Source organism: Rhinolophus hipposideros, assembly GCF_964194185.1.
Source record: "Rhinolophus hipposideros genome assembly, chromosome: 3".
Taxonomy (NCBI): domain Eukaryota; kingdom Metazoa; phylum Chordata; class Mammalia; order Chiroptera; family Rhinolophidae; genus Rhinolophus; species Rhinolophus hipposideros.
In genome coordinates this window covers 95,355,915-95,379,757 of record NC_138049.1, presented here as the reverse complement: position 1 = coordinate 95,379,757, position 23,843 = coordinate 95,355,915, and the positions used below count along the sequence as shown (strand labels likewise).

The 23,843-nt window shown below is 55.4% G+C and overlaps 2 protein-coding genes across 4 annotated transcripts; one reads left to right on the top strand and one right to left on the bottom strand.

Moving 5' to 3' along the window:
* Nucleotides 1-749: 749 nt before the first annotated feature.
* Nucleotides 750-9,058, top strand: TMEM151B (transmembrane protein 151B). 2 transcript variants are annotated; one of them, XM_081036249.1, is made up of 3 exons: nt 750-1,262; nt 3,560-3,854; nt 5,058-9,058. In XM_081036249.1, exons 2-3 carry the CDS (start codon nt 3,582-3,584, stop codon nt 6,180-6,182), a joined length of 1,398 nt encoding a protein of 465 aa, XP_080892375.1. In that variant the 5' UTR covers nt 750-1,262; nt 3,560-3,581; the 3' UTR covers nt 6,183-9,058. The 2 variants fall into 2 exon arrangements, with proteins under 2 accessions (XP_080892375.1, XP_080892374.1); XM_081036248.1 differs by having other exon boundaries at nt 753-1,262; nt 3,414-3,854.
* On the bottom strand, nt 8,372-23,843 carry DRC5 (dynein regulatory complex subunit 5). Of its 2 annotated transcripts, none has more exons than XM_081036252.1 (7): nt 23,712-23,843; nt 20,856-20,939; nt 15,140-15,435; nt 13,559-14,127; nt 11,084-11,533; nt 9,594-9,838; nt 8,372-8,935 (listed from the first exon to the last, which is right to left on the bottom strand). In XM_081036252.1, the coding sequence occupies exons 3-6, from the start codon at nt 15,411-15,413 to the stop codon at nt 9,629-9,631; spliced, it is 1,503 nt and encodes a 500-aa protein (XP_080892378.1). In that variant the 5' UTR covers nt 15,414-15,435; nt 20,856-20,939; nt 23,712-23,843; the 3' UTR covers nt 8,372-8,935; nt 9,594-9,628. The 2 variants fall into 2 exon arrangements, with proteins under 2 accessions (XP_080892378.1, XP_080892379.1); XM_081036253.1 differs by having other exon boundaries at nt 8,373-8,935; nt 23,389-23,752.

The following is a 23,843-nucleotide window of genomic DNA, read 5'->3' as shown; positions in this document are numbered from 1 at the left end:
TGGCACGAAGGGGTAGTCACTCAGCCTGGCCTATGGTTTGTGACATTGCCTCCTATATCCACAGAAGGTTAGAGCCTTAGAGATTGTCCAGTCAACTTCCTCACTGCACAGATGAGGAAACTAAGGCTCAGAGAGGCGAAGGCATTTACCCAAGGTCACATAACTAGTTAATGGAAGAACAAGGATTAAGAATTAGAACTCAGGTTTCCTGATCTCCAGCCTAGGGCAATGTACACACTTTGCTTCTCTGGGGCTCTTCTTCTAGGAAAGGAAGATGGTTCCATGAAGGCTGGTTCCAATGTCCTCCCCTCTGCCCTCTGTTAGTCCTTTCTCACATCTAGGTTCAATCCTTTCCCTTTCACCCTATTCCATCCTGGTTCAGTTGGGTCTGGCCTCTGAAGACTGGCTCCTGCCTTAACCCTTTACCACCCAACTGGGAGTAAGGATCTTCCTGGGGTTCCAAGACTCAATTTCCTCTTCCCATCGTCAGCCCCAGGAATTTGAGGGAACCAAGGATGGGGAGGTATGTAGGTTGAACCGCTGGCGCCCCCTCCACAGAGAATAGGAGGAAAGGAGTTATGGCATAGATCTTCCCAGGATGGTGGTGGAGTGTGGGAGTGTGTGTGTGTGTGTGTGTGTGTGTGTGTGTGTGTGTGTACACGCGCGTGCGCACACGTGTGTGCCGCGTAGTTAGCAGAGCTGAGAGTGGGGAAGGGGTGCGGGGAGCCCCTGTTGCTTCTCTTCTTTGGGGGTGGTTACTAGGTAGGCTTAGGGAAGGCGGAGTTTGGGGGGCTGGGGGCGGGGCTCCTGCTCTGCGAGGAAGGGGGGGCGCGCTGGCTTCGGCTCCGCTCAGACAAAAGGCGGCGGCGGGAGCGGGCGGGAGGCGGAGCGGCGCCGCGAGGGCCTCAAGGTGACACCCGCCCCCGGCCCCGGCCCCCCCGGCCCGGCCCCCCAGTCCGCCTCCCCACCCCGAGCCCCTACACCCTTACCCCCGGTGCCCTTTCCAGGTCCCCTCCCCCCGGCGGGGGGTGGGGAGCAGCGAGGGCCCCGCCCCCTCCTGTCCCCTCCCCAGGGCCCGCGCAGGATGCCCCCGGCCCCCGGCAGCCCCCCGGGAGGCCTTGAGCTCGACGCGCCCCCTCTACGCCATGTCCCCCCCTGGCTCGGCCGCGGGAGAGAGCGCCGGCGGCGGCGGCGGCGGCGGCGGCCCCGGGGTCCCGGAGGAGCCCACAGCGGCGACGGACGAGGGCCCCGCCCGAGAGGAGGTGAGAGCCGGAGGCGCCCCTTCCCCGGCGCGGCTGCAGTCTGGCCCCCTCCCCCACCCCCCGCCGCGCGCGGCCCCCGCCGGTTCCGCCGCAGCGCGGCCGGCGCCCCGCACCCCGAGCCGGCCGCCGCAGCCGCAGTCCGGCGCTGCTACCCCAACACAGCGGCCGGAGCTGTCCACGGTGGCGGGGAAGGGGCCGCGCCGGGGGCGGGGCTCGGGGGTCCTGGACAGGGGGAGGGGCCTAGGGCGGAGCCTCGCGGACCCTGGGCGGATGGGGGTGGGGAAGGTGAGAGGGATCCTAGCTCGAGGAGGGGATGCTATCTTGAAGGCCAGAAAGGGCGACTTGTAGGGGCTACAGAGGCAGGAGTACCAGGGGCAAATGGTGGTGTTACCCGAGCTGGGGTCCTAAGAAGGTCAAATGTGTACAGAGGCACCCCCGTCACTGGGAGTGTGTGTGTGTGGGGGGGTGCACCTCTCTCTCCCAATGTCCATGCAGCTCCCCCAGGGGGCCCTGAGCCCAGGAATCCTTCAGAGTGTTGGTACTAAGCATATCCCTAGTTAGGAGGCCTTACTCTTCAGTCCTCTGAACCTTAAGACAAAGAGACTGAGGAAAGTACCAGGAACACCCCCATTTCCCATGCACACTCATGCACACACATGCACACTGCACTAGGGCAGAAGCACACAGGCAGATGGGCCTGCAGGTAGGGCCCCTTTCAGATGTGCTCTCGTTGGGACAAGTGCACACCCAGGTAGTTGCACAAATATAACCCCCCCCCACCAAGGACAAGGTTCCCTGAAAGGCTCATGTACCCTAATCGGGTTTGTTTATGCCATGTGCTATTTCCTAGCCCACCTCTCTCTCTGAACTTCCAGATCTTTCCTTTAATTTCACACCAGGTCCAGGACCCACTGCTTGTTACTGTACAGGACCCACTGCTTGTTACAGGACCCCTTCCTTCATACCCTTTTCTCCCTTCCCCTGGCTAGCCTCCAGGTCGGGCCCTGGGAATTGAAGGAATAAGTGAGGATCTCAGCCGGAGGGTGTGTGCAGGGTTCCTACAGTTAGACAGCAGGGAGGAGGAGTGGGAAGGCCCAGACACAGCCAGAAATCCAACTGAATACCCAACTGTTAAGTGGCTTCTGGGTGCCAGCACCATGGCAGGCAGCCAAGGTGCAAAGTGGATGGTGTCCTGCCCTTAGGAGCACCCAGTCTAGTGGTAGAGCCAGACATGTAAACAAGTCACTGGGGCGACCGTGAGACAGAACGTACCAAGTGCTTTAACAGGCTAACAAGCCCTGGGAGAGCACCAAAAATTGCCGTTTTTGACAAATGGCTGGGCTGCAAACCTCTTCCTTCCTATTCCCCAACTCCCCACCCCACATCCCTTCTCCCCAGCCACATGCCTCAGTCCTCCTAGGTATCTCCTCTGGCACTGCCTTCTTCTCAGGGACACCAGCCCCCTCTCTTTCATCTGAGAACAGGGGAAGGGTGTTAGGGTGCAGGAAGGGAGATTCACAGGAGGCCTGGGGTCCACAATGTGGGGAGACAGGTCCTGGGGTTTCCAAACGAGGTAGGAGGCTAATTGTCTGTGAGGGACACAGAGGTGTATGGGTCAAAGAGGAGTGGTTCCTTCAGAACGTAGGACTGAAAGCATCTGGAAGAAGGGAGGGCCCCATTTGAGAAGTGGGAAGGTGATGTCAGTGGAACTCCTGAAGGGGTCTGGGCTGGGGACCTGCCTTTGCTGATGCCTGTCTGTCCTCCCCTGTCTTCCCCATCCGCCTTCTGTTTCATTGCCATGTTTGTGTCTTGGGACTCTTGTTTCTCTGCGTGCCATCCTATACATCTGTATCTCCTCTGCCACCTGGGCCTTTTCCCTGCTTTTCTGGCTTGGATTCCTTTCTGCTTCTTTCTCTTTGTACTTCCCTATCCTGGCATTCTGTTCCCTTTTCCTGTCCCCGTGGCTCACCCTGGATCACTTCTGTGTTTCTCTCTGAACCTGGGCCCCCCTCTCTCCACATTCCTGTCTCTGTCATCTCTGGTGCTGGCCTCTACCCCTCCATCCCTGCACCCATCTCTGTGCTGGGTCCTGCCGCTCGGTGTCATTCACTTCCCTCTCATCTCGGCCCCTTTCCCTGCCCCTCTGAGCAGCAGCGTCCCATCCAGCCCTCTTTCACCAAGTCCCTCTGCCGTGAGTCCCATTGGAAGTGCCTGCTGCTCTCCCTGCTCATGTACGGCTGCCTGGGGGCCGTGGCCTGGTGCCATGTCACCACAGTGACCCGCCTCACCTTCAGCAGCGCCTACCAGGGCAACAGCCTCATGTACCATGACAGCCCCTGCTCCAATGGCTATGTCTACATCCCCCTGGCCTTCCTGCTCATGCTGTATGCTGTCTACCTGGTGGAGTGTTGGCACTGCCAAGCCCGCCACGAGCTGCAGCACCGTGTTGATGTGACCAGTGTTCGCGAGCGCGTGGGCCGGATGCAGCAGGCCACACCCTGCATCTGGTGGAAGGCCATCAGCTACCACTATGTCCGCCGCACACGCCAGGTCACCCGATACCGCAATGGAGACGCCTACACCACCACCCAGGTGAGGGGCTGGAGGGGAATGCAGAGCAGTCCAGATGGGAGGGGGGTGCTGGGACCCTGCCTGACTGTCCCCAGGGGTTGGAGCTCAGGTACCAATGAGCTCTTGGGGGCACTGCAACAGGAGGGCAGTGACAACCATGATAATAACAGCAAACACCAGGAGCCAGGTTCTAAGTACTTTACAAAAATCGTTTAACCCTCATAACAATCCAATGAGATAGGTAACTATTATCCCTGTTTTACAGATGAGGAAACTGAGGCATGGAGAGGTTAAGTAACTCGCTCTAAGTCAAACAGCTAGGATGTGGGGGAGCTGGTATTTGAACCCAGTCAGTCTGGCTCCAGGGTTTATATGGTTTAGTGATTAGTGGTTGGAGACGGCTTCACGTGCACTCTCACAGCGTGCTCTCACCTGTTCAGTGAGGTGGCTGCTACCAAGTCCTCTTTCACAGGTAAGGAGACCTAAGCTCAGGGACCCAACGTCTGCAGCGTCTATGTGGTAGTGCTAGATTCAAACCTAGGGCCCTGGATCTCGAGTCCAGGGCTCCTAGAGGTGGGGGTCAGCTGGCAAAAAGGTGGAGGTAGGCACGGACAGTGGTGGTGGGGGGAATGGTCAATCAGCACTTGCCTGGTCCCTTCAGGATTAGACATATAAGGAGATGGAGGAGGAGAAGGAGGAGATTTTCCCATATGAGCGTGACATCTGTTTCAGTACTGGGATGGGTAAAAGAAGCCCTGAGCCTGTGAGAATCAAGAGGGAGGCTGGGTGGTAACTAAGGTGGAAACGGAGACCAGAGAGCTCCTCCCCAGGGCCTATTTGGAAACATATTTGTAAAAGGAAAGAGGGGCAGGCTGTTTGTGCTGATGAGGGGGCAGTGTGGGACAATGGAAGCAATGGCAAAAGGTCAGGCAAGCCAGCTGAGCAGTTCATGGCCAGAGCCTGACTCAGAGAAGCAGCAGCGTTTAATTAAAATTAGAACGCACACAGGTAGGGATGAGACTGAGTCGTGCCCTCATCTCTTAAGTCACTGATTAAACTGAGGGCCTCAGTTTCTCTATAAATCAGATGAGATGATCCTACCCGCTCCCACGGGGATCCATCCAGGATAGGCTTAGGGTTCGACCAGGCAACAAGAGCCGCGATGGGGCGGAGGAGGCTGGGCAGACAGAAGCGACACTCCCACCACCTTCCCCGGCTCCGCAGGTCTACCACGAGCGTGTTAATACGCACGTGGCGGAGGCCGAATTCGACTACGCGCGTTGCGGCGTCCGCGACGTGTCCAAGGCGCTCGTGGGGCTGGAGGGCGCGCCAGCCACGCGGCTGCGCTTCACCAAGTGCTTCAGCTTTGCCAGCGTGGAGGCCGAGAACGCGTACCTGTGCCAGCGCGCGCGCTTCTTCGCCGAGAACGAGGGCCTGGACGACTACATGGAGGCACGCGAGGGCATGCACCTGAAGAACGTGGACTTCCGCGAGTTCATGGTGGCCTTCCCGGACCCGGCCAGGCCCCCGTGGTACGCCTGCTCCTCCGCCTTCTGGGCCGCGGCGCTGCTGACGCTGTCGTGGCCGCTGCGCGTGCTGGCCGAGTATCGCACGGCGTACGCGCACTACCACGTGGAGAAGCTCTTCGGCCTCGAGGGCCCGGGCTCCGCCAGCAGCGCGGGCGGCCTGAGCCCCAGCGACGAGCTGCTGCCCCCGCTCACGCACCGCCTGCCGCGGGTCAACACGGTGGACAGCACGGAGCTCGAGTGGCACATCCGCTCCAACCAGCAGCTGGTGCCCAGCTACTCGGAGGCGGTGCTCATGGATTTGGCCGCGCTGGGGGCGCGCGGCGCGGGCGGCTCGGCGGGCGGCTACACCCCCAGCTGCCGCTACGGCGGGGTGGGCGGCGCGGGCGCGGCGGGCGTGGCCCCCTACCGGCGCAGCTGCGAGCACTGCCAGCGCGCCGTCAGCAGCTCGTCCATCTTCTCCCGCAGCGCCCTGAGTATCTGCGCCAGCCCGCGGGCCGGCCCGGGGCCCGGCGGGGGGCCGGGCTGCGGGGGCAGCCGCTTCTCGCTCGGTCGCCTCTACGGCTCGCGGCGCAGCTGCCTGTGGCGCAGCCGGAGCGGGAGCGTCAATGAGGCGAGCTGCCCCACGGAGCAGACGCGGCTGTCGAGCCAGGCCAGCATGGGGGACGACGAGGACGAGGACGAGGAGGAGGGCGGGCCGCCGCCGCCCTACCACGATGCCCTCTACTTCCCGGTCCTCATCGTGCATCGGCAGGAGGGGTGTCTGGGCCACAGCCACCGGCCGCTGCACCGCCACGGCTCCTGCGTGGAGACCTCACTGTGACCAACGGCCCCCGACTGGCCCGCCGTCCTCCCTCCTGCCCCTCGCTGGACTGTGCTCCCTGCGTGTAGGAGGGGGAGTCCTGATGGCGACAGGCTGTACTGAGGGGAGGGGAGGGCGCGGGACGGGACAGACCGCGATGGGCCGGAGACCCCCGCCTTCCCTGTGCATAAAGAGACAGATGAGTGGGAGGGGGTCGGCAGTTCCTGGAGAATCCCACGGGGCAGAGTCCTTTCTTCCAGGCCTGCCCCTGAGTTCCTAAGGGGACACCTCCTCTTCCAACGCGCACATTCGAGATTTTCCATCCAGCCTTTCAACAGATCTTCTGACTGTTATGTGGCGACGGTGATGTGGGACGGTGTTAGGCCTCACCTGGAGTGAGAGGCCCTTGCTGTGCAGCTGGGGAGGTTGAGAGGCCGCGGGGAAGGGAAATTGGGGCTTTCCTTCCCCCGCTGCCCGGCCCCCCTGGGGCCTCTCTCTACCGAGGGGGCGGTGGTTTCGTGAACAGCAGCAGGGCTGACTTCCAACCAGCTAATGAATTCAGTGGGTCTGAGGCCGCGGCCAGGTGTCAGCCCGGAGACTTCATCTCAAAACCGTGGAAATGTTGCTATCCTCTTCTTGGCGCTGGCCCCAAAGATCGGGGTTTCCTTTCTACCACTCCCTCCACTGTTGTTTATCTCACTGGGCTCCAGAGCCTGGGTCCTGGAGGGACTGTGCTCACCGCACAGACGTCACTCTCCACCCCCCTCCTGCTCCCTGGCTCTGAAGAGCTGTTGCCAGCGGGGAGGGGACGGGAGTGTACCTCAGTCCTTTCTCAGTCTTCCGGACGCGAGCCTCCTCCTCACCTGGGTTCTGGGAGGGCACTCTTCAGAGAGGGTGAGATCCCACCTGGGCGGCATTCCTTAAAACTGACCAAGGTGAAATGCATGGGGAGAGTGGGAGACCTGGGTGGAAGCAGATGGGACTCGGGAGAGGGCCGTGAAGGGTAGAGGGAAAGACCTTCAAAGGAGGGCCTGTCTGTGGAGGGCAGCCCTTGCTTCCCTCAGACTTTCTGGGGAGGAGTGGAGCGTGGTTGTCCCCACACATTGCCACTGTAGGGCTGAGGACAATGTCACAAGCCCCAGGGAGAGAAATACTCAATTCCAATGGCAGGGTCAGAGGCAGGAATTCTCTAAATCTTGCCCGACCCCTCTGTCCTATACCTTGAGCTGAAGAAGCCCTGCTGTGTGTCCCAGGGTCTTCAAAGAGGCATCCTGCCACCATCCCAGGGCCCCGGCCCCACATCTTGTTCCCTCAAAGCTCTGATGCCACCGTATCTCCTCACCACGCCCACCCCGATGCCCTTCCGTGTGCATGTTTGTGTACAACCCCACTGCCCTCCCAACTGCCCCAGCTGAAGCTCTCCCAGCAAAATTAGCCCAGAGATTGAGCTCACATTTCGAGCTGGAGAGGATAAACCTTGCGCCACCGGACATTGCTCATCCCTGATGCTTCTCACTTCACCTGAGCCATCCGAGCTCCTCCTTCCCTTCCTGCAGCCGCTCTCATCTTCCTCCAGCCTAGTCAGGCCTGCACCCACCAAGGGCATGGCCTCCACCTATGCAGCATCTCCTCTGGCTCCCCTGCCCTCCTTCCTAGGGGGTGGGAGAGAGACTCGGGAGGCACAGATTGGGGGGTCACCGTGGACCATCGGAGTTGAGCTTTATTTTCCTGTGGAGGTGGCTGAATGGGAAGGGAGAGCAGGCCGAAGAAGGGGAGGCTTGGGCAAGAGGGAACAGCTGCCCTTTAGGATTCCCTGGGCAGCAGTGCCCACCTGCCTGCCAACACTGAACCCTCCTAGACCCCGAGTCTGTGCTCCTCGGGGGCCTGGCGGTTGGAGCACCCCTCTTTATACGGACATCTGTGAGGTACAGATGGTGAGCTGTGGCCTCAGGTCCCAGTTCTTGGCCAGATGGCACCTGGACATCTTGCCCTTGTGTGGGGGCAGGCTGGACACCTCCTGGCTCCACAGAGGGAGGAACTCAGCTCCTTCTCCCTCAGGTCCTTTCTGAGATAGATCCTGAGCTGGGAGAAGGGGAAGGGAGGGGGGCCTTATTATTTTTGCCTGTATTAACCATTTCTGCCTAGGTTTTCTCAGACAGCCTCACCTCCCACCCCACACACGCACAGACTTAGAGAGAAACCAATTCTTTGGTCTGTTTCTTTGGTAGCTTTATTGATTGCCAGGGAAAAGGAAAACCAGAAAATTAATTAATCTCTAAAATTAAACTTTACACTGAATGTTCTTGTTTCTCTAATTAGAACCTCTGCTAGCAGCTGTGGCTATGTATACACACACACACTCGCCCTCACACCTACACATTTGCACTCTGGAACTGTCAGAGGGTATCAGGCACAGACAGACTCTAGGTTGCCCGGACAGGCACACACTCGGCAGTCACTCCCAAGCCCCCTTCGGTGCTCTGCTCAGTGCTTCCTTGTTGGAAGGAGTCCCCAGAGAGCAGGCACCCCTAGGCTGTGATTGCAGCCCATGACCAACCCTTTGGAAACAGATATGGAGGTTCTGGGTCCCTCAGCCTGTAGAGGATGGGACATGGGGCTTGGCCTGAATCCATCAGTCAGATCCTCGTGTGGCCTCAAGGGTTGATGTGATTCCAGGGTGGGTGTGGCTCCAGAGTGGGCAGCCATGGAGTGACTGGTGGAGGGCACCTGGAAGGCTCCTGGGGACAAGGGCTTGCGGGTTGGGCTGGGCCTGGCTGGGGAAAAGACAGGTCTCTGTCAATTGGGTGCATCACACTGTGGCCTTTCTGTCATGGATTTCCAAGCGCAAAGATTGTACAAATGAAACTGGATAATAAAGTTGTGGATGACTCACTGAATTCCCTTCCCAGTGTGGCACTTCCACCACCAACTCCTCCTCCCATGAGAAGCTCTCGGGGGAGACCCCTGGGTCTGAGCCTTTCCCATCACCACTGTTTCCCCCTTCCCAGGCTGGGAGAGAGGATGAGGGGATGGCATGGCCTGTAGAACTGGGTCACTTAAGCAGAGTCGAGTAATAGGGAGATAGCAGCTGCAGGAATGAAGGTGGAAGATCCAGGCAAAGCTCTGCTGTAGCTTGTGGGGGGAGAGTCAGAGAGATGGGGGACCCTGTGGGAGGGCTGGGCAGGCACAGCCCCTCTGCTTTTCCCTCTACCTGGAAGAAGTCAGTTGTTTTAGGGGGTCCCTCTCCCTGCGTAGAGGGCTGGGTCCCACTTCATCCCTTTCTCCCCCATCTAAGGGCCCTCCACCTCCCCATATCTTTATCCACAGAACGCTTGATCACACCCTAAGGATTTTCATGGTCTCCCCCTCCCCCATCCCTCTGCCGCAGGCATGGTGGGGGCGTGAAATGAGGAACAGGGCTGGGGTACCGACCCAGGTGTGGTTACTGCCCAGCTGTAGCCCTCATCTTATCTTGAAGGGTTCTCAGGGCCCTTGGCAGTGAGTGGGGACATGAAGTGGCTGGCATTCAAGCCCCTCTGGCGGGCTGCTTCACGATTGGCACAGAGAGCCTGTCCAATGAGGTACTCGCTCTCCTGGGCCACGTCAGACAGGCGCAAGTCGAAATCCAGCAGAGTCCTGTTGTCTGACATGCCTTCCAAGAGCTGCTTCCCACCGTCCTGGGAAAGGAGTACAAAGGAAGGGATCATTTTACATCCCTACCCAGGATCTCTCTCTCACACACACACACACACACACACACACACACAAATTTATATAGAGGTGACTGGAACAAAAATTTCCAGAATAGTACGTAACCTATTTGTGCAGCACACTGGCATTTTCTATTCTATTCCTTCCTATCTTACCTCCTTCTATCCTGTTCCATAAGAAAAATCATGCTGGGCCGGCCCGGTGGCTCAGGAGGTTAGAGCTCCGTGCTCCTAACTCTGAAGGCTGCTGGTTCAATTCCCACATGGGCCAGTGGGCTCTCAACCACAAGGCTGCCAGTCTAACTCTTCGAGTCCCACAAGGGATGGTGGGCAGCACCTCCTGCAACTAGTAACGGCAACTGAACCTGGAGCTGAGCTGAGCCCTCCACAACTAAGACTGAAAGGACAACAAGTTCAAGCTGAACCCTCCACAACTCAGATTGAAAGGACAACAACTTGACTTGGAAAAAAGTCCTGGAAGTGCACACTGTTCCCCAATAAAGTCCTGTTCCCCTTCACCAATAAAATCTTTAAAAAAAAAAAAAGAAAGAAAAAGAAAAAGGGTGCTCAAGACTCACGAAATTGATTTTTCAACTGCAATGGTTTGAAAAACATGGCTCTATGGCAATGATGGTAATTGCATTCCTTCCGTTCAGCCATGGGCACGTGAGACAAACTTAGCTAATGAGATGTGAAGAGGAAGTTTGGAGGGAATGGCTTCTGCGAAGATTTTCCTCATTCCAAAAAGAGAACAAAAGAGTGAGTGTTCCCTTTTCGGCCTCTGAGCATGGCCCCAGGTGGCTGCAGCAGTCATCTTGCGACCACATGAAGGGTACCAGAGAGACCCCAGGACACGAGGATCGAGTGGGCAGAGCAGAGGCTGCCACCGAGCCAAGGCATTTTCCAACCCTGGAACCCCTTACCTTGGGGCTTCTGATTATGGGACATAATGAATACTCCTCTTGTTTAAGCCACAAGTATAACTCATTTAATCCTTCTAGTGAGAACACTTAGAAGTAGATACTATTATTATCCCCACTTTACAAAGGAGACAGTGGAGGCCCTAAAAGGTTAAGGAACTTAATCAAGCGCTAAGTGGCAGAGCTGAGGTTTGAACCAGGCAAAGCCTGTGATCTGAGCAATCACCCTGCAAATACCCCCTGAAGGTTGGCTTTCGCGTCCACCCACAAGGCCCCAGAAGCTGTGGCTCACCAGGCCTATGTGGTTGCAGGACAGGTTGATGCTGGTGAGCGTGGTGTTGACGGACAGCACCTGGGAGAGGAGCGTGGCTGTGGGCTCCGACAGCTCGTTGCCGCCAAGGTGCAGCGTGGTGAGGCACTTGTTGGTCTGCAAGGCGTGGGCAAGTGCCTGGCCGCCTTCGTCCTCAATGCAGTTGAGGCGCAGGTTGAGGGAAAGGAGGCTGGTGTTGTGTGCCAGGGCATGAGCCAGCGACTGGGCACCAGGTGCACGCACCTGGTTGTTGGCCAGGTTGAGCACACGCAGGCGGCTGTGGCTCAGGAGCTTGGCAGCCGCGCGCACGCCACGGTCCCCAATGAGGTTGTGTGACAGGTCCAGCTCCTCGAGGGCCGGGTGGTCCAGGAGGCTGCGGATTAGGATGCGTGCCTTGTCGTCATCCACCTTGCTTCGGGTCAACCTAAAGATCTGTGGGCAGGTAAGGGGTCTCCAGCACCTGGCAGCCAGGGATAACGTGCCTGCCTACCTACCTTCTGCAGGTAGAGGGGGGAGCCACAGGGACCTGTGTTGGTCACCTGGCTGGGTAAGGCCCACCTAGCATGGCAGAGGGGTGCCGAACTGGCGGTAGGTAGTAGGCGGAAAAGGCTACCATTTCTTGAGAAATTACTATGTGCTGGGCATGCCGCTAGAACATTTCATAACCATTATCTCTCTCCTTCAGCATCCCAGTGTGGTAGAACGAGTTCTCTCTATTTCAGAGATTAAAAAAAAAATACAGGCTTAGAGTAGACACCTCATTTACCCAGAGTGACATTGGGATTAAGCTGTGGAGGCAGGTTTCGAATCCAGGTCTGTAGCCCCTCACTGCACCCTCCTCAGCTGGCTAAGATCAACCGTGGCAAAGAGAGGAACTTTTTAAAGGAGATTGCCAGGGTAAGAATGAGACAGAAAGTGGGAAGGGTGAGAACCAGGGAATGGATGGGTTGGGAAAAAAAAGATAAAAGAAAGGGGGTGAAACTAACACTGTGAATGTTGGGGATGGGCGTCCCATTCTCTTTCCTTCTCACTGGCTGGTTCCACTCCTCCCTCTTCCTTGAGACCTCGGAATGGCTGGCCTCTCTACTCTCTCCCTATCCTTCGGTCCTCTTCTTTCTTTACATTCCTCTTAGCCCTTCTTGTCTTTTCATCGCATCCGACCCTGGATCCAGCCCTCTCTCTGTGTTCTGCATGTCTGTGCCCAGGCAACTAACATGATGAAAAACGTTACACGACAGGACTGGTTGGTTTCACCGGAACCACCACTAGGCCCTCAATGCTGTGTGCAAATTCAACTCTGTTTTTCTGGCCAACACACTTTCTCATAATCTACAACAACCATTTCAACCTTCTCCAGCCTCCTCAAACTTCAGGGGCCACCCTGCAGCCTCCTTTCAGCAAGTAAATCTCCCCTCACCTCCCCAGCCATTGAATGGGAACCCCTTATTTTCCTAATACCAAACACAAACCCATTGCTACCCACCACATCCACTCTCCCCTCTGCCCAGAACCACCTGCCCTCTCCTGCCTTCTCAGGAACCTTCCTTGGTCAATAAATGTGTGCTTCTGTTCTGTATGCAACCCCTTTCTTGCAATTGGATGGAACTTTACGTTGGTTTTAAACACATGGAAGTTTCTTTATAATAAAACCCGAACCCCTCACCTATTAACTACTCTACCTTTCTCTCCCTTCACAGCCAAGTTCTTGAAAAAGTTGATTGCAGTCATCCCGTTTCCTCCTTTCCCTCTCTCTACATGAACCACTCCACTCTGGCCTCTCTCCTGGCACTCCACTGACATAGCACCCCTTCAGGGACTTTTTTTTGCCATGTTTGCTAAATCCAGTCTAAGTTCCATCCCCATCCCACCCCAGTGCTGCTTACCCCCTCTTCTTGAAACACAGCCCTCCCTTGGCTTGGTGACACAATACCTTGTCCCCTGTTCTTCTCTGATTTCCTGGCGGGCTCTCCCTCTTCCAACCAGAATATTCGGGACATACTTATACTAGACAGTTATTTGATGTATATCTGGAATTCAAATTTCATTGGACATCCTGTTTTTTTTTTTTTCATTTGCTAAATCTGGCAACCCTACCCGAGTTGCAATTTTACATTCATATGATTGCTGATGAGTGCCTTTTATCGCACTAGACAGTGAGCTCCACAGGGCACAAATGGTATAATTGTGCTCAATGCTGAGTCTTCAGCACCTAGGACAGGGCCTGGAGCGCAGATGTTCGTGGGATGAATAAAGGGCTGGTGAACTGGGGCGGGCAGTGCTTTTTTCATCTCAGCATCCCCAGAACCCACCTGGGTGCAGCGTGCATAAAAACGACACTCGGTCAACGAATATGGAAATGGGAGGAGAAAGATGACGATAGTGGAGGAAGAGGAGGGGGCAGGGAATCTGAGAGACACTGAGAATGGGGCCCCGAGGAAGGCTGGGGGCGGAGGGTACCTTGAGAGTGTGGCATGCCTTGATGGTGGCCGCCAGGGAGTGGCAGTCGCGGTAGGTGAAGAGGAAGAGGTTCCACTCGAAATTCATGCCACAGTCCTTGACACGGTACACCAGGTCCAGCTCCTCCAACTGGCTCAGGCCCGCCACCAGGTCATTGAGTTGGTAGTGGTCCCTGGTGGGCTCCTCCGTCTCTCCCTCGCTGCCGGAGTCGGACTGGGCCTCACTCCGCGGCGAGGGAGGCAGATGGACGGGCGGAAGGAACTGATCCACACGGATCCTGTGCACGTGGTTCCTGCACAGCGGCAGCAGGTCCAGGATCACCGCGGGGTCCGTGGTGCCTGGGATGAAGTGCTTCAGCAGGTTCTCCAGGTGCCGCTCGAAGAACATACACTTCCAGCTGCCGCCATGGCTGTCCACGTGGCACACAGGCCAGCGATGCCCACAGCAGCGGCGCCAGTAGCTCTCATCATCGATCAGGTTGGCGGTCACAGTCAGCGGCAGGTCAGGAGGCAGGTAGCTCAGGACCTTCTGCTGGTGCTCTGGGAGCAGCTGCGTCAGGATAGGGTTGTCTTCGGGAACAGAGGAAGGCAAGCAGGAGTTGCTGAGTTGGGGACACAGGGTGACCTGGGCTGGGCCTGCCTGGGGGCACCAACGACAGGGAATACCCTCCCCTGCCCTCAGGGACCCCCAGTGTGAGAGAGCAGACAGACTATTTTCTGAGGGAGGCTCAGTCTGAGGGGGCTGACACAGCCCCTGGCTTTGGGGTGTTCCACTCATGAAGGCTGATATCTCAGCATCTGGTTTCAGGGAGCTCCCAGGCTGAGGAAGAATCTCAGGTCCAGCCCTCAATCATCACTTAGTCTGATGGCGGAGACAATCCCTGACTTCTGAGCTTCCCAATTTGATTTGATTCTTTCATTTCAAAACAAACAAACAGAAATTTGAGAACTTACTACGTGCCAGACGCTGTTCGAAGTGCTGAGGGTATAAGAGTGAACAAACCAGAAGAAGGCGCTCCCTCTTATGAGGGGAGGCAGACAATACACAAATCAAGCAAATATATTGTAGGTCAGGTGGTGATAGGTGCCGAAGACAAAATGAGAGCCCTGTCCTCAGAGAGCTCCCCATCCAGTGAAAGAGGCTGACAACTCATCTCTGAAAGGTTTGAACATACACAGGGCACAGAGTGCAGAACACTCTAAGAACTCCAAGAACCCTATACATGCCATGGAACACCCCAAGCGAGTGGAGGTTGATCAACCAAGGAGGGCTTTCTGGAGGAGGAGGTAAATAGGGTTTAGGCTGGGTTTTGCTGGAGAGAGTGGGAAAGGTAAGAAGAAGGCACAGACATGGAGGGCACAGTGTGGGTGTGAGTCTGGTGGGGCCTGGAAGTAGGGATAGCAGGAGAAACTGTCCCGGCCGCAGGGGTGAAGAGAAATGTTGAGTAGAGATGAGGATGCTGAGTGAGAGGGCAGTGGCCGCCCCAGGGCCCAGCGTCTAAGGCCCCTCCTCCAGGCAGTTCCCACCCACCCTGCCCCATCCTGGCCTTCTCCCTCCTGCCTCAGGCAGGGCCAGACTCACTCGCGAAGTTCTTGACAATGTTCTGAATGCAGAGCTCTGTGAGCAGGGGCACGATGGCCAGTGACCACTCAGCATCCTCGGCGATAATCCTGCGCATCCGATGTGCACCAGCCCCAGAATTCGGGCCCCTCGACTTTACGGGGGGTGGCACTGAGGGCTTTGAGAGCTGTGGACCTAAGCTCAACACTTGGCCTATAGTGGAGGATGGGTCCTGGATGGAGATGAAGGACCCGCTGGGAGCTGAGGGTGCTGGTGTTGCTAGGGATTCCTGCATACTGGTGACTGGCTGTGGGCACCTGGAGCCAGAGGGGGGGGGGTAGAAGTGTTACTTTGGAGGGTCTCAGTGGGCATGTACCAAGAGAGGTAGCACAGAGTGGTTCTTAAGGGACAGTCTCTGGAGTAGAGCAGATCCAGGTACAAATCCCACTGATTAGCTGTGTGGCCTTGGGCAAGTTACTGGAACTCTCTGAGTTTCAAATGCCTCCTCTGTGAAATGAGGATAACAGTTACCAATAAGATGATTGGGAGGAGTGAATGCACTCAGAGGCATAGTATACTTCCACACATGAGACTGTAGCAAGGGACAGCCCCAAATTTTATGCGATAACTGCATAGTAATTACCAGTAATTGCTGTCTGACGGACGTTTTTTTCGTATGCATATTAACTCATTTAATCCTCACAAAAGGCTTTTTGAGAAAGGCCCTTGTGTTATTCCCATTTTTCTGATGTGAAAAATGAAGCACAGAGAGGTTAGCTGACTTACTCAAGGTCAAGACAGCTTAAAAATAACAAAAAATGGACTTCAACACAGTCTATCAACTTCATACTCTTACCATTACATCGTATTGCCCCTCTGAGGGTGACGGCTGGGGAGGTGTCTGTTGCCAAAAGACCGAGGTATACTAAAGAACAATTTCATTCAAAACAGCTCCCTGCTCTAAATATTTTACAGAACAGCAACTTCCTGGCGCAGAGGATGGATTGGGAATAGCACTGGCCAACAGAAATAGAAAGCAAGCCCAAAGGCAAGCCGCATACACTACCTGAAATTTTCTAGTAGCCACATTGAAACGTAAAGAGAAACAGGTGAAACTAATTATATATTTAACCCAATATGTCCAAAATAGCATCATTTAAATATACTATCAATATAAAAGTTACTGAGATATTTTATATATATTTTTGATACTAAGCCTTCAGAATCTGAAGTAGCTGGTGGCTACTATTTTGGACAGGGCAGGCTGAGAGAATAAGGAGAGCGGGGTCCAGACCCACGCCTTGTCCGGGTGCCAGCACCTTCTCCTCCTCCCCTGTGAGGGCTCAAACTCTGGGCCCCTTCCCTTCAATCTCCTCATCCTAGTCTTCCTTCTAGTTTTCCCAGCCTCCCTGCATTCCAGACAGCAGTGGGAAGTTGTGGGAGGCAAAAAGGCAGCTAAATCTGGGGCTGAAGACCAAAGGTAGAGGGTGTATGGCCGGGGAGGGGCTGGGGCCCCTCCCCTTTGTCCACTCCTGCCTGGAGACTGCAGTAGCAATGGGGCTGCCCGGCATTAAGTTCCTCCTTCAGGCAGTTTCCCCTCAGATTTGCTCCCTGACTCTGGGTCCTGTGTAGTGACCCGTGGGAAGGAACACTCTGAACCAGCGAAGGTGTCCTTGGCAGATGGAGGGGACCAGATGGTGCTCCAGCCTGCCAGGCATCTCAAGGAGGAAGAGCCTGGCTCTGTGTGTGTGTGTGTGTGTGTGTGTGTGTGTGTGTGTGTGTGTCAGAGAAAGAGAGGGAGAGAGAAAGAAGAGGGCAGTGTATGGAAGATATCTCTGGGTTTGTGACACCGTATGCAAATCAAATGCAAATCCACAGACTGTTTTGCATTGTGGAATCACCAACTGATGCCCTCTGACTCATGGCTCTGGGCGGGGTGCTCTTAGAGGTGTCAGATGACTTCGTATTTCTGGTTTTGCTAGTGACTTGCTGTGTGACTTTTGGCCAAGTTCCTTAACCTAGCTGAGCTTCGGTTTTCTTATCTGTAAAATGGGATACTATTATGTTCCTACGTAGGCAGGCCGTTGTGGAGATTTCTCTGAAATAATATTTGAATAATATTGATGATATTTGAAGAGTACTGGAGGGGGTAGGTGGAGGATGAAGGCATTAAGGAGAGGGGTCCCAGGCTAGGGAGAGGATACCTGGACACCTGCTTCTTGAGTGCTGACCTGAGATGATATCTTCGAGCGAGACCCTTCCCTATCTCCACGGGAGATGTGAGGGGCAAGGTGGTGGTGTTCAGGTCTCGATGGAAGGACAGGTAGGCCTGGCCTTCTGGGCAAGAGAAGAGGGTAGACAGCTGGCGGGTCCTGTTCCTGCTAGCTCAGCCCCTGGGTTCCCTTCAAAGTCCTGGCCTAAAATATGTCTGTGTTCTCCTTAGTCCCGCATGCAGCCCAAGACAACAAGAGGGCCACACCCAAGGGAGCGGGACCCAGCCTGGCAGGGGAAGCCCCAGGTGGCTGGCAGGTATTGCCCTGGAGCTGGCTCTCCAGGCACTACCCAAAATACCGTCAGCCCTCATCATCCTGGTAGGTGATGCCTTTCCTTCCTCCCGGGAGGCCACATGTTGGGCAACCTCATCTGGGGCCAGGGGGCACCCTCTGAAGCGGGGCGGGCCCAGCCCCACTGCCTAATGCCTCACTGTCTCAGGACCTGGCATCTCCTCCCGAGGTCTGGTCCTAATTGCTCTTGCTGCTGTTTGGAGCCTGCAGTCCACCTCTGAGCGGGACACAGCCGGACTTGAAACGGGGTGGGTCCCAGAGCCCAGAGCCATCTCTTTGAGAGGAAGGGGTAAAGCGTCCCTCCATGGGCTCCACATGCACGGTTGGTATAAAAGAGAGCCCCTACTGTCCCGTGATGTTTATAGAAACCTCTGTGGCCCCAGGTCTGATGTCATTTGTAAGGCAAATGTTGAAACCATTAACCTCATCATAGGGTCAGAGTTGATCGTTTTCACTTAAGAACTTCTTGATTTTTCAAAAAGTATTTTTGGGAAACAAATTATCGAACACGGAGGACTCTTCTAAGGAGAACTTTAGTTTCAATTAAAAAAAATCTGTTATTAAAAACGAATAATATATAAAACAAAGTACATTTAAAAGGATACGAGCAAGACCAGCTCGTTGCCTTGCTGTTATTCATGTCACGAAGAGGATGTGATGTGTGGTCTCTCCCTGGCAGGTTGTGCGCCGGCCCCCTGCCCTCTCCACCACCACAAGCCTGCCACCCTCCGGGCTCTCTTCCCTGTGCTGGTCATTCTCTCAAAGTCTCCAGCGCAGGCTCCCCTCACTCTGCTTGCCCCGCACAGGTTGCGGTTCCTCGGGGTTCTGTTATAGGAGGTTGTCACCCTGCCTCACTCCAGTGGATGGATGGCAGCTCTCACCTCTCCTCTGAGCTGCGGACTCAGGTCCACTGGCCTCCCAGTTCCCTCAAACTCAACTGCCCCCCAAGAGAACTCAGCGCTTCCCCCAAGCTGCTTCTCCTGGCTCCCGACCTTGGCCAGGGGCACCACGGTGCCTAAACCAGAAGCTGGGGACTCACCGCTCTTCTTCAGGCCCCCCACATCTGGTTACTGTTGGAGTGTCTCAGTTCGGCCTCCCACCCCAGCAGCCTGTGGTCTCCCTCCTGCTGCTGCCTTAGCTCAGGGCCTCATGGTCTGCCTGGATTGCAGCTTCAGCCATACGGCTCCTGGGTATGTTATCCAGTGTAGCCAGTCCTCTCACATAAAGCCTTCCCACGGCTCCCCTGACAGGCCTCTGTGCGAGCCCTTTGGTGGCTCACCGCCGCTCACTGGGTACAGCCCAGCTTCCTCAACTCAATACGGAACGTACTCCGTGGCTGGATGCTCTGTTTGAAATAAACCCCTTTTTGCATCTGGAATACCTCAGGCTAGTTTATGCTGCCCAGCCTTGGCTCATGCCATCCCCTCTGCTTGGAATGCCTTGTCTACCTTCTTAGCCAAGGAAGCAAGGGTCCTTTTGAGCTCAAGGGTCCTCTCTGAAGCTTTTCAGCCTTTCTTGTCCCCCACTCTCACCCCCAAACAATTCCTCCCTTTATCAGAGCCCCAGTACCTGTGTCACTTCAGTGATCCGAATGACTACTTTCTCCCCACACCCACACTAGACTGTGAGCTCCTTGGGGTGCAGGGACTGTTTCTTACTCATTTTGGTCTTTAGCTCCTAGCCAACGTCAGGTCTGCTTTAGGTGAGGTAGCTGGTGTTTTGGGCTGCCCCACCCCCTTCTGATAATAAATTCTGGCCAATAGAAGTGTCCTGTATCAGTCAGAGTGATTGGTTTAGGCTGGCCACCTGATGCAAGCCAATCAGAGTCCTTGGAGGTAGACAGAGGACATCTGTCCTTGAAGGATTCGGGTCCCCTTCTGCTGGCAGCAGTTTCCCTTCCTTCCTGTCTGCAGCAGGAGGAAGAAGCCTGGTGGAGACCAGCAGGAATGAGAGGGGGACAGAGAGCACTGGGCTACCTTCAGTCCCCATTCCTAGTCCCTGAGGCCCCAGAACTGCCTGGTTCCTCCGCGGTTCCTTCAATTCTGAGACCTAACTGGACGTCTTCTGATGAGTCCTTTTTGCTGACGCCGAGTTGGATTTCTGCCCCTTTCTGACCAAAGGGTCCTGACCATTTTGATAGGCTCACTGTTTGGTGAATGAAATTATGGGTAAGCTACTCAATCAGTAGATGAACTAGTTCAAGGGGATGGCCGAGAAGGGGCAAAGGTCCGCAGGCTATTATGCACAGGGCCTGACCTCTTAACTCCTGTGGCCTCTTCCTGTCTTGACCATCCTGAGCTTCCGGTCTCAACTCCCATCTCTCCAGACATAGGTCAGTATCGGCAACTTACAGCTCAGCACTTAACACTTACAAGCTCCTTTCAGAACTAACTCTTCTCTCATTTGAGTCTTATGAGCACTCTACAATGGAAGCAGGGCAGGCTTCTTAGCCCCATTCGATGGATGAAGAAACTGAGGACAAGATTAGCCCTAGGAACTGACTAGCCCTAGAACATTAGGAGGGGTGGGGCCAGGCAGGCCCTGAGGGCAGTCTCCTGCCTCTAAGTACAGTGCTCTTCACAGTCACTTGGTGTGTCCCCCTCCCCACACTTTCCTGCTCTCCACTTGGAAAGAAGAAAGCATGTTCCCTGGAAAGTAGGAGTCCTATCTTCACACAGAGAGGACCGGTCAGGCAGGGCCTTCCAGGCTGGGAGGGCAACCAGGCCTTGGCACCCCACGGTGGGAATGTCAGGGTCCTAACATAAGGCTTTCATCCCTGTTACATTAAAATGCAGTTTCCCCCTTGATGAAATGAAATCTTGATATTACACAGGTGTGTATATGTTCATACGTTACTCTTGAACTGCTGTTTAAAAATGCATCTCATTTTAGGTCAAACGTAATAAATTATGAAATATGTACTGACGCTAATGTAGCAAACTAAAATAATTTGGAAGTCATTTGATATATTATTCTAACAGTTTAAGTGTACAGAAATGAAATATATATATATTTATCTCCATGTCCTTTTATCAGTCCTCCATGCCCCAGTGTGAATAAGTTTCAGATCCAAAAACAAAGCTGGGAAGGGTGGGGGGGGGAAGGAGAATGTATCACTGAGTGGGGAGAGAGTGGGGAGGGCCCACAGGAGAACGAGACGGCAGAAGACCTACCTCCCAGGGTGGCCTTAGTCTGGCCTGGGCGTCACCGGTCTTCAGCTGAGAGTGGTAGTAGGTAGCAAAATCCTTCCTGGAAGCCTGCAGGGATGGGTAGACATACATTATCCAGGGGCCTCACCCATCCAGCCCCCGAGGGCCCATAGAGGGCAGCCCCAGAAGTGGCAGAGCAGTCGCCTTCCGCTCTGGAGCCTTCTCTCCCTGGGGAACACACCGGGCAGTCAGAGAATCCCAGAGTTTGAAGGCTGGAAGCGCATTCAGGACTCTAGTCCTCTGGGGCAGGAATCCTCCCTGACATTCCAGGGAGAAGGTTGGGGCCAACGGCAGCGAGTGCCTCTCGTGCCACCACCTGGTGTCCTCATCTAAGGGGGACATGCTCTGAGATGGGGGAGAGGGGACATGCTCAGTGACCTCAGAGCCTGGCACCTGTCTCACGGGCCTGTTGGGCTTCACATGCTATGTCTCCAGCATCAAGCCAATCCACCCCAGGACCACAATCCAGGGGGGAAGGCCAATCCTCCTCCCCTCCAGGTCCCCACCCTGAGTCCTCAGGACCAGGGTCCAGGGTCCTGAAGTCAGATTCAGGCCACACCTCAAAGAATGAGGTCTTAAGGTCTGCTCTCTACATGCCCAGGCACAGGTAATATAAAGTGATAAGAAGCTCCCAGTTTGGCCAGGATTATCCTTAGTTTTGATGGCTTTTGTCCGGTGGACAAGTATTCTGGGAACCATATCCTTGCCTATATAGAGCTACAATTTACTGAATTCTAGGCCCTCAGTTGCATGTGCACAGCAAGAGGCAGTGTAGCAACTAGCTAAGGACCCCGGAGTTGTGCTGCCTACGGTCGAATCTCCATTCTGCTCCCTAGCATCTGAGAGACCTTGAGCAAGTCATTTAACCCCAGTAAGCCTCCTTTTATTTATAAATGAAGAGGGTAATTAATGGTACCTATTTCATAGGATTATCTAGAGGATTAAGGAACTAATGTGTGTGAGTCATTTTATACAGTGCTGGGCTCACAGCCAGCACTCAAGATATGGGTTCGATATTGTATGAAGACGTTAGATGCCTGACCTTCCTACGTTGATTAAATCTTCAGATTTATTGTGGAGGATTATTATTGTTGTTTTAACACTATTATCCCCATCTCACAAATAAGGAAAGCTGAAGTACCGGTAAGTTGCTAAGTGTCACATAGCTAGTAAGTGGATAAGCTGAGGTTTCAGCCGCTGTCTGTTCGAAGTCCTCTCTTACTTCTGTGCACAAAAGCATAAGAACTAGTGAGATGTTGGGGTTGCTGCCTAAATGCCCCAGGCTGGTTGTTCACAGCACTTTCCCCGTGGACCTCTCAATTTCTCCATCTCATGAGTGCTCTCATCTCATCACCAGTGTGGAGCCTGGGGGTCCCCCTTTTGGTGCTGACCTGAACAATCCAGTCTTCCTCACCCCCTAAATCACTGCCACAGAACTGGATTGCGGCCTGTATCCTTCTGCTCGAGGTCCCATGGGACCCAGGAGAATCCTGCAGAGCTATGTTCTCCTGCCCCACAGATCCCACTGCCCTCCCTGTTCCTCACAGACCTAGGATTCAATGCTTGAATCTCTTACACATTCCCTCCTCTCAGAGTAGCTCTCAGACCTTTTCCATCCTCCTCAAGTTTCCAGTTAACCGCTTTGGGCAGAGGCTCCTCCCACCTGCCCAAATGGGAAAGTTGAAGATGCTGGAGGAAGCCCTCTCCCCTTTTTGCTCATCACACCCCTGGTCCTCAGTTGTCCTCACCTCCCTCTTCTGAACCGAGAAGCTGAAGCCTCTGGCCTTCTTTAGGCCCACCAGCACCTCTGCCCCTGGACAAAACGATAGGCTACCTGGCATAGCACCCACCCCGACCCCCAGTGCCCCAGCACTCCACCCACTTCTCTGGTGCTTCCCACGCCTTCTCAGCCAGCCTCTCCTTCACCTCGGGCATCTGTCCTCAGGGCCTTGGGCTTCTGTCTACATTTCCCTGATCTCTTTCATGCCCATCATGTCAGATCCTACCTCAGGGCAGGTCACTACCAAATTCCCATTTGGGAATTCCCCATTTATGGAATCATAAAAGAAGGAAAAAAAATTTCTCGGTCGGGGTCCAGGCCCAGCCTGCTTGGTCACTGGGGAGTGAAACAAGCACCCTTCTCAGAGCCCTGGGCCTGGCCCTCCTCCCACTCCTGTCCACTTAAGTCTGTTGTCTTTAAAGGACCAGCGGCTTTTCTCTCCACCCCTCATCCCTACCTTCAGCTGAGACACCCCAGTGGGGAAGCTCATCTCCAAAGGCCAGCGAGTCCCCTCCCCCAACCTGCCTAGGGTGATGAGGCCCGAGCTTCTCCTTGGTAACCAAGGGAAACCAGCCCCACTGTGGGAGGGAGAAAGGTGAGGAAGCTTCTGGACCTGCAGGAGGGTGCAGCCCGCAGGAGCTGGGGTGGGGGGTGGGGGATCAGCCTTCCTGAGAAGACTGGGGCCCGGGCTTAGGGCTGCTCTCCTCCACGACCTACCTTACAGGACGCCCCACATTTCTCTTCGTCCTTCTTAAGGTCCCCTCTCCACCCTCCTGCCTCCCCTTACTCGCAAACCCAAGCCTCTGGGCCAGTTTGCAGACAGTGACTGTGGCAGGGGAGGAGGCACCGGTCTGGCTCAAATGGGTGAGGGTGGAGGGCCTTCTGCAGGTACTACCCCGCCATGCGAAATGCGGGAGCCAAGACGGGCCATCTGCGGGCTTCGGGCCGGGTGAGCTGAGGGCACCCCGCAGGCGACAGTGGGGGCAGCCCGCTAGTGGAGAACCAGAGTTGAGTGTTCTCTCTCCCGGAGGTCACCTCACCCGCTCCGGGTACCCAGGCACTTTTCTTCCGGAAGGGCCCCCGAGCGGCCAGCAGCGGTCGTTAGGGACTCCCGGCGTCTCCAGGGGGCGGGTTCGAGGGCCAGTGTGCACATGCGCGTGTCCGCTCGTGTG

Excerpts from the sequence above, each read along its gene's own strand:
- TMEM151B (XM_081036248.1), top strand. The coding sequence starts at position 1,146 with ATGTCCCCCCCTGGCTCGGCCGCGGGAGAGAGCGCCGGCGGCGGCGGC. Across the intron at positions 1,263-3,413 it reads AGGGCCCCGCCCGAGAGGAG|CAGCGTCCCATCCAGCCCTC; the intron begins GTGAGAGCCGGA and ends CCCTCTGAGCAG. Across the intron at positions 3,855-5,057 it reads ACGCCTACACCACCACCCAG|GTCTACCACGAGCGTGTTAA; the intron begins GTGAGGGGCTGG and ends CCGGCTCCGCAG.
- DRC5 (XM_081036252.1), bottom strand. The coding sequence starts at position 15,413 with ATGCAGGAATCCCTAGCAACACCAGCACCCTCAGCTCCCAGCGGGTCC. Across the intron at positions 11,534-13,558 it reads AGGCATGCCACACTCTCAAG|ATCTTTAGGTTGACCCGAAG; the intron begins GTACCCTCCGCC and ends ACCTGCCCACAG. Across the intron at positions 9,839-11,083 it reads CCTGCAACCACATAGGCCTG|GACGGTGGGAAGCAGCTCTT; the intron begins GTGAGCCACAGC and ends CTCCTTTCCCAG.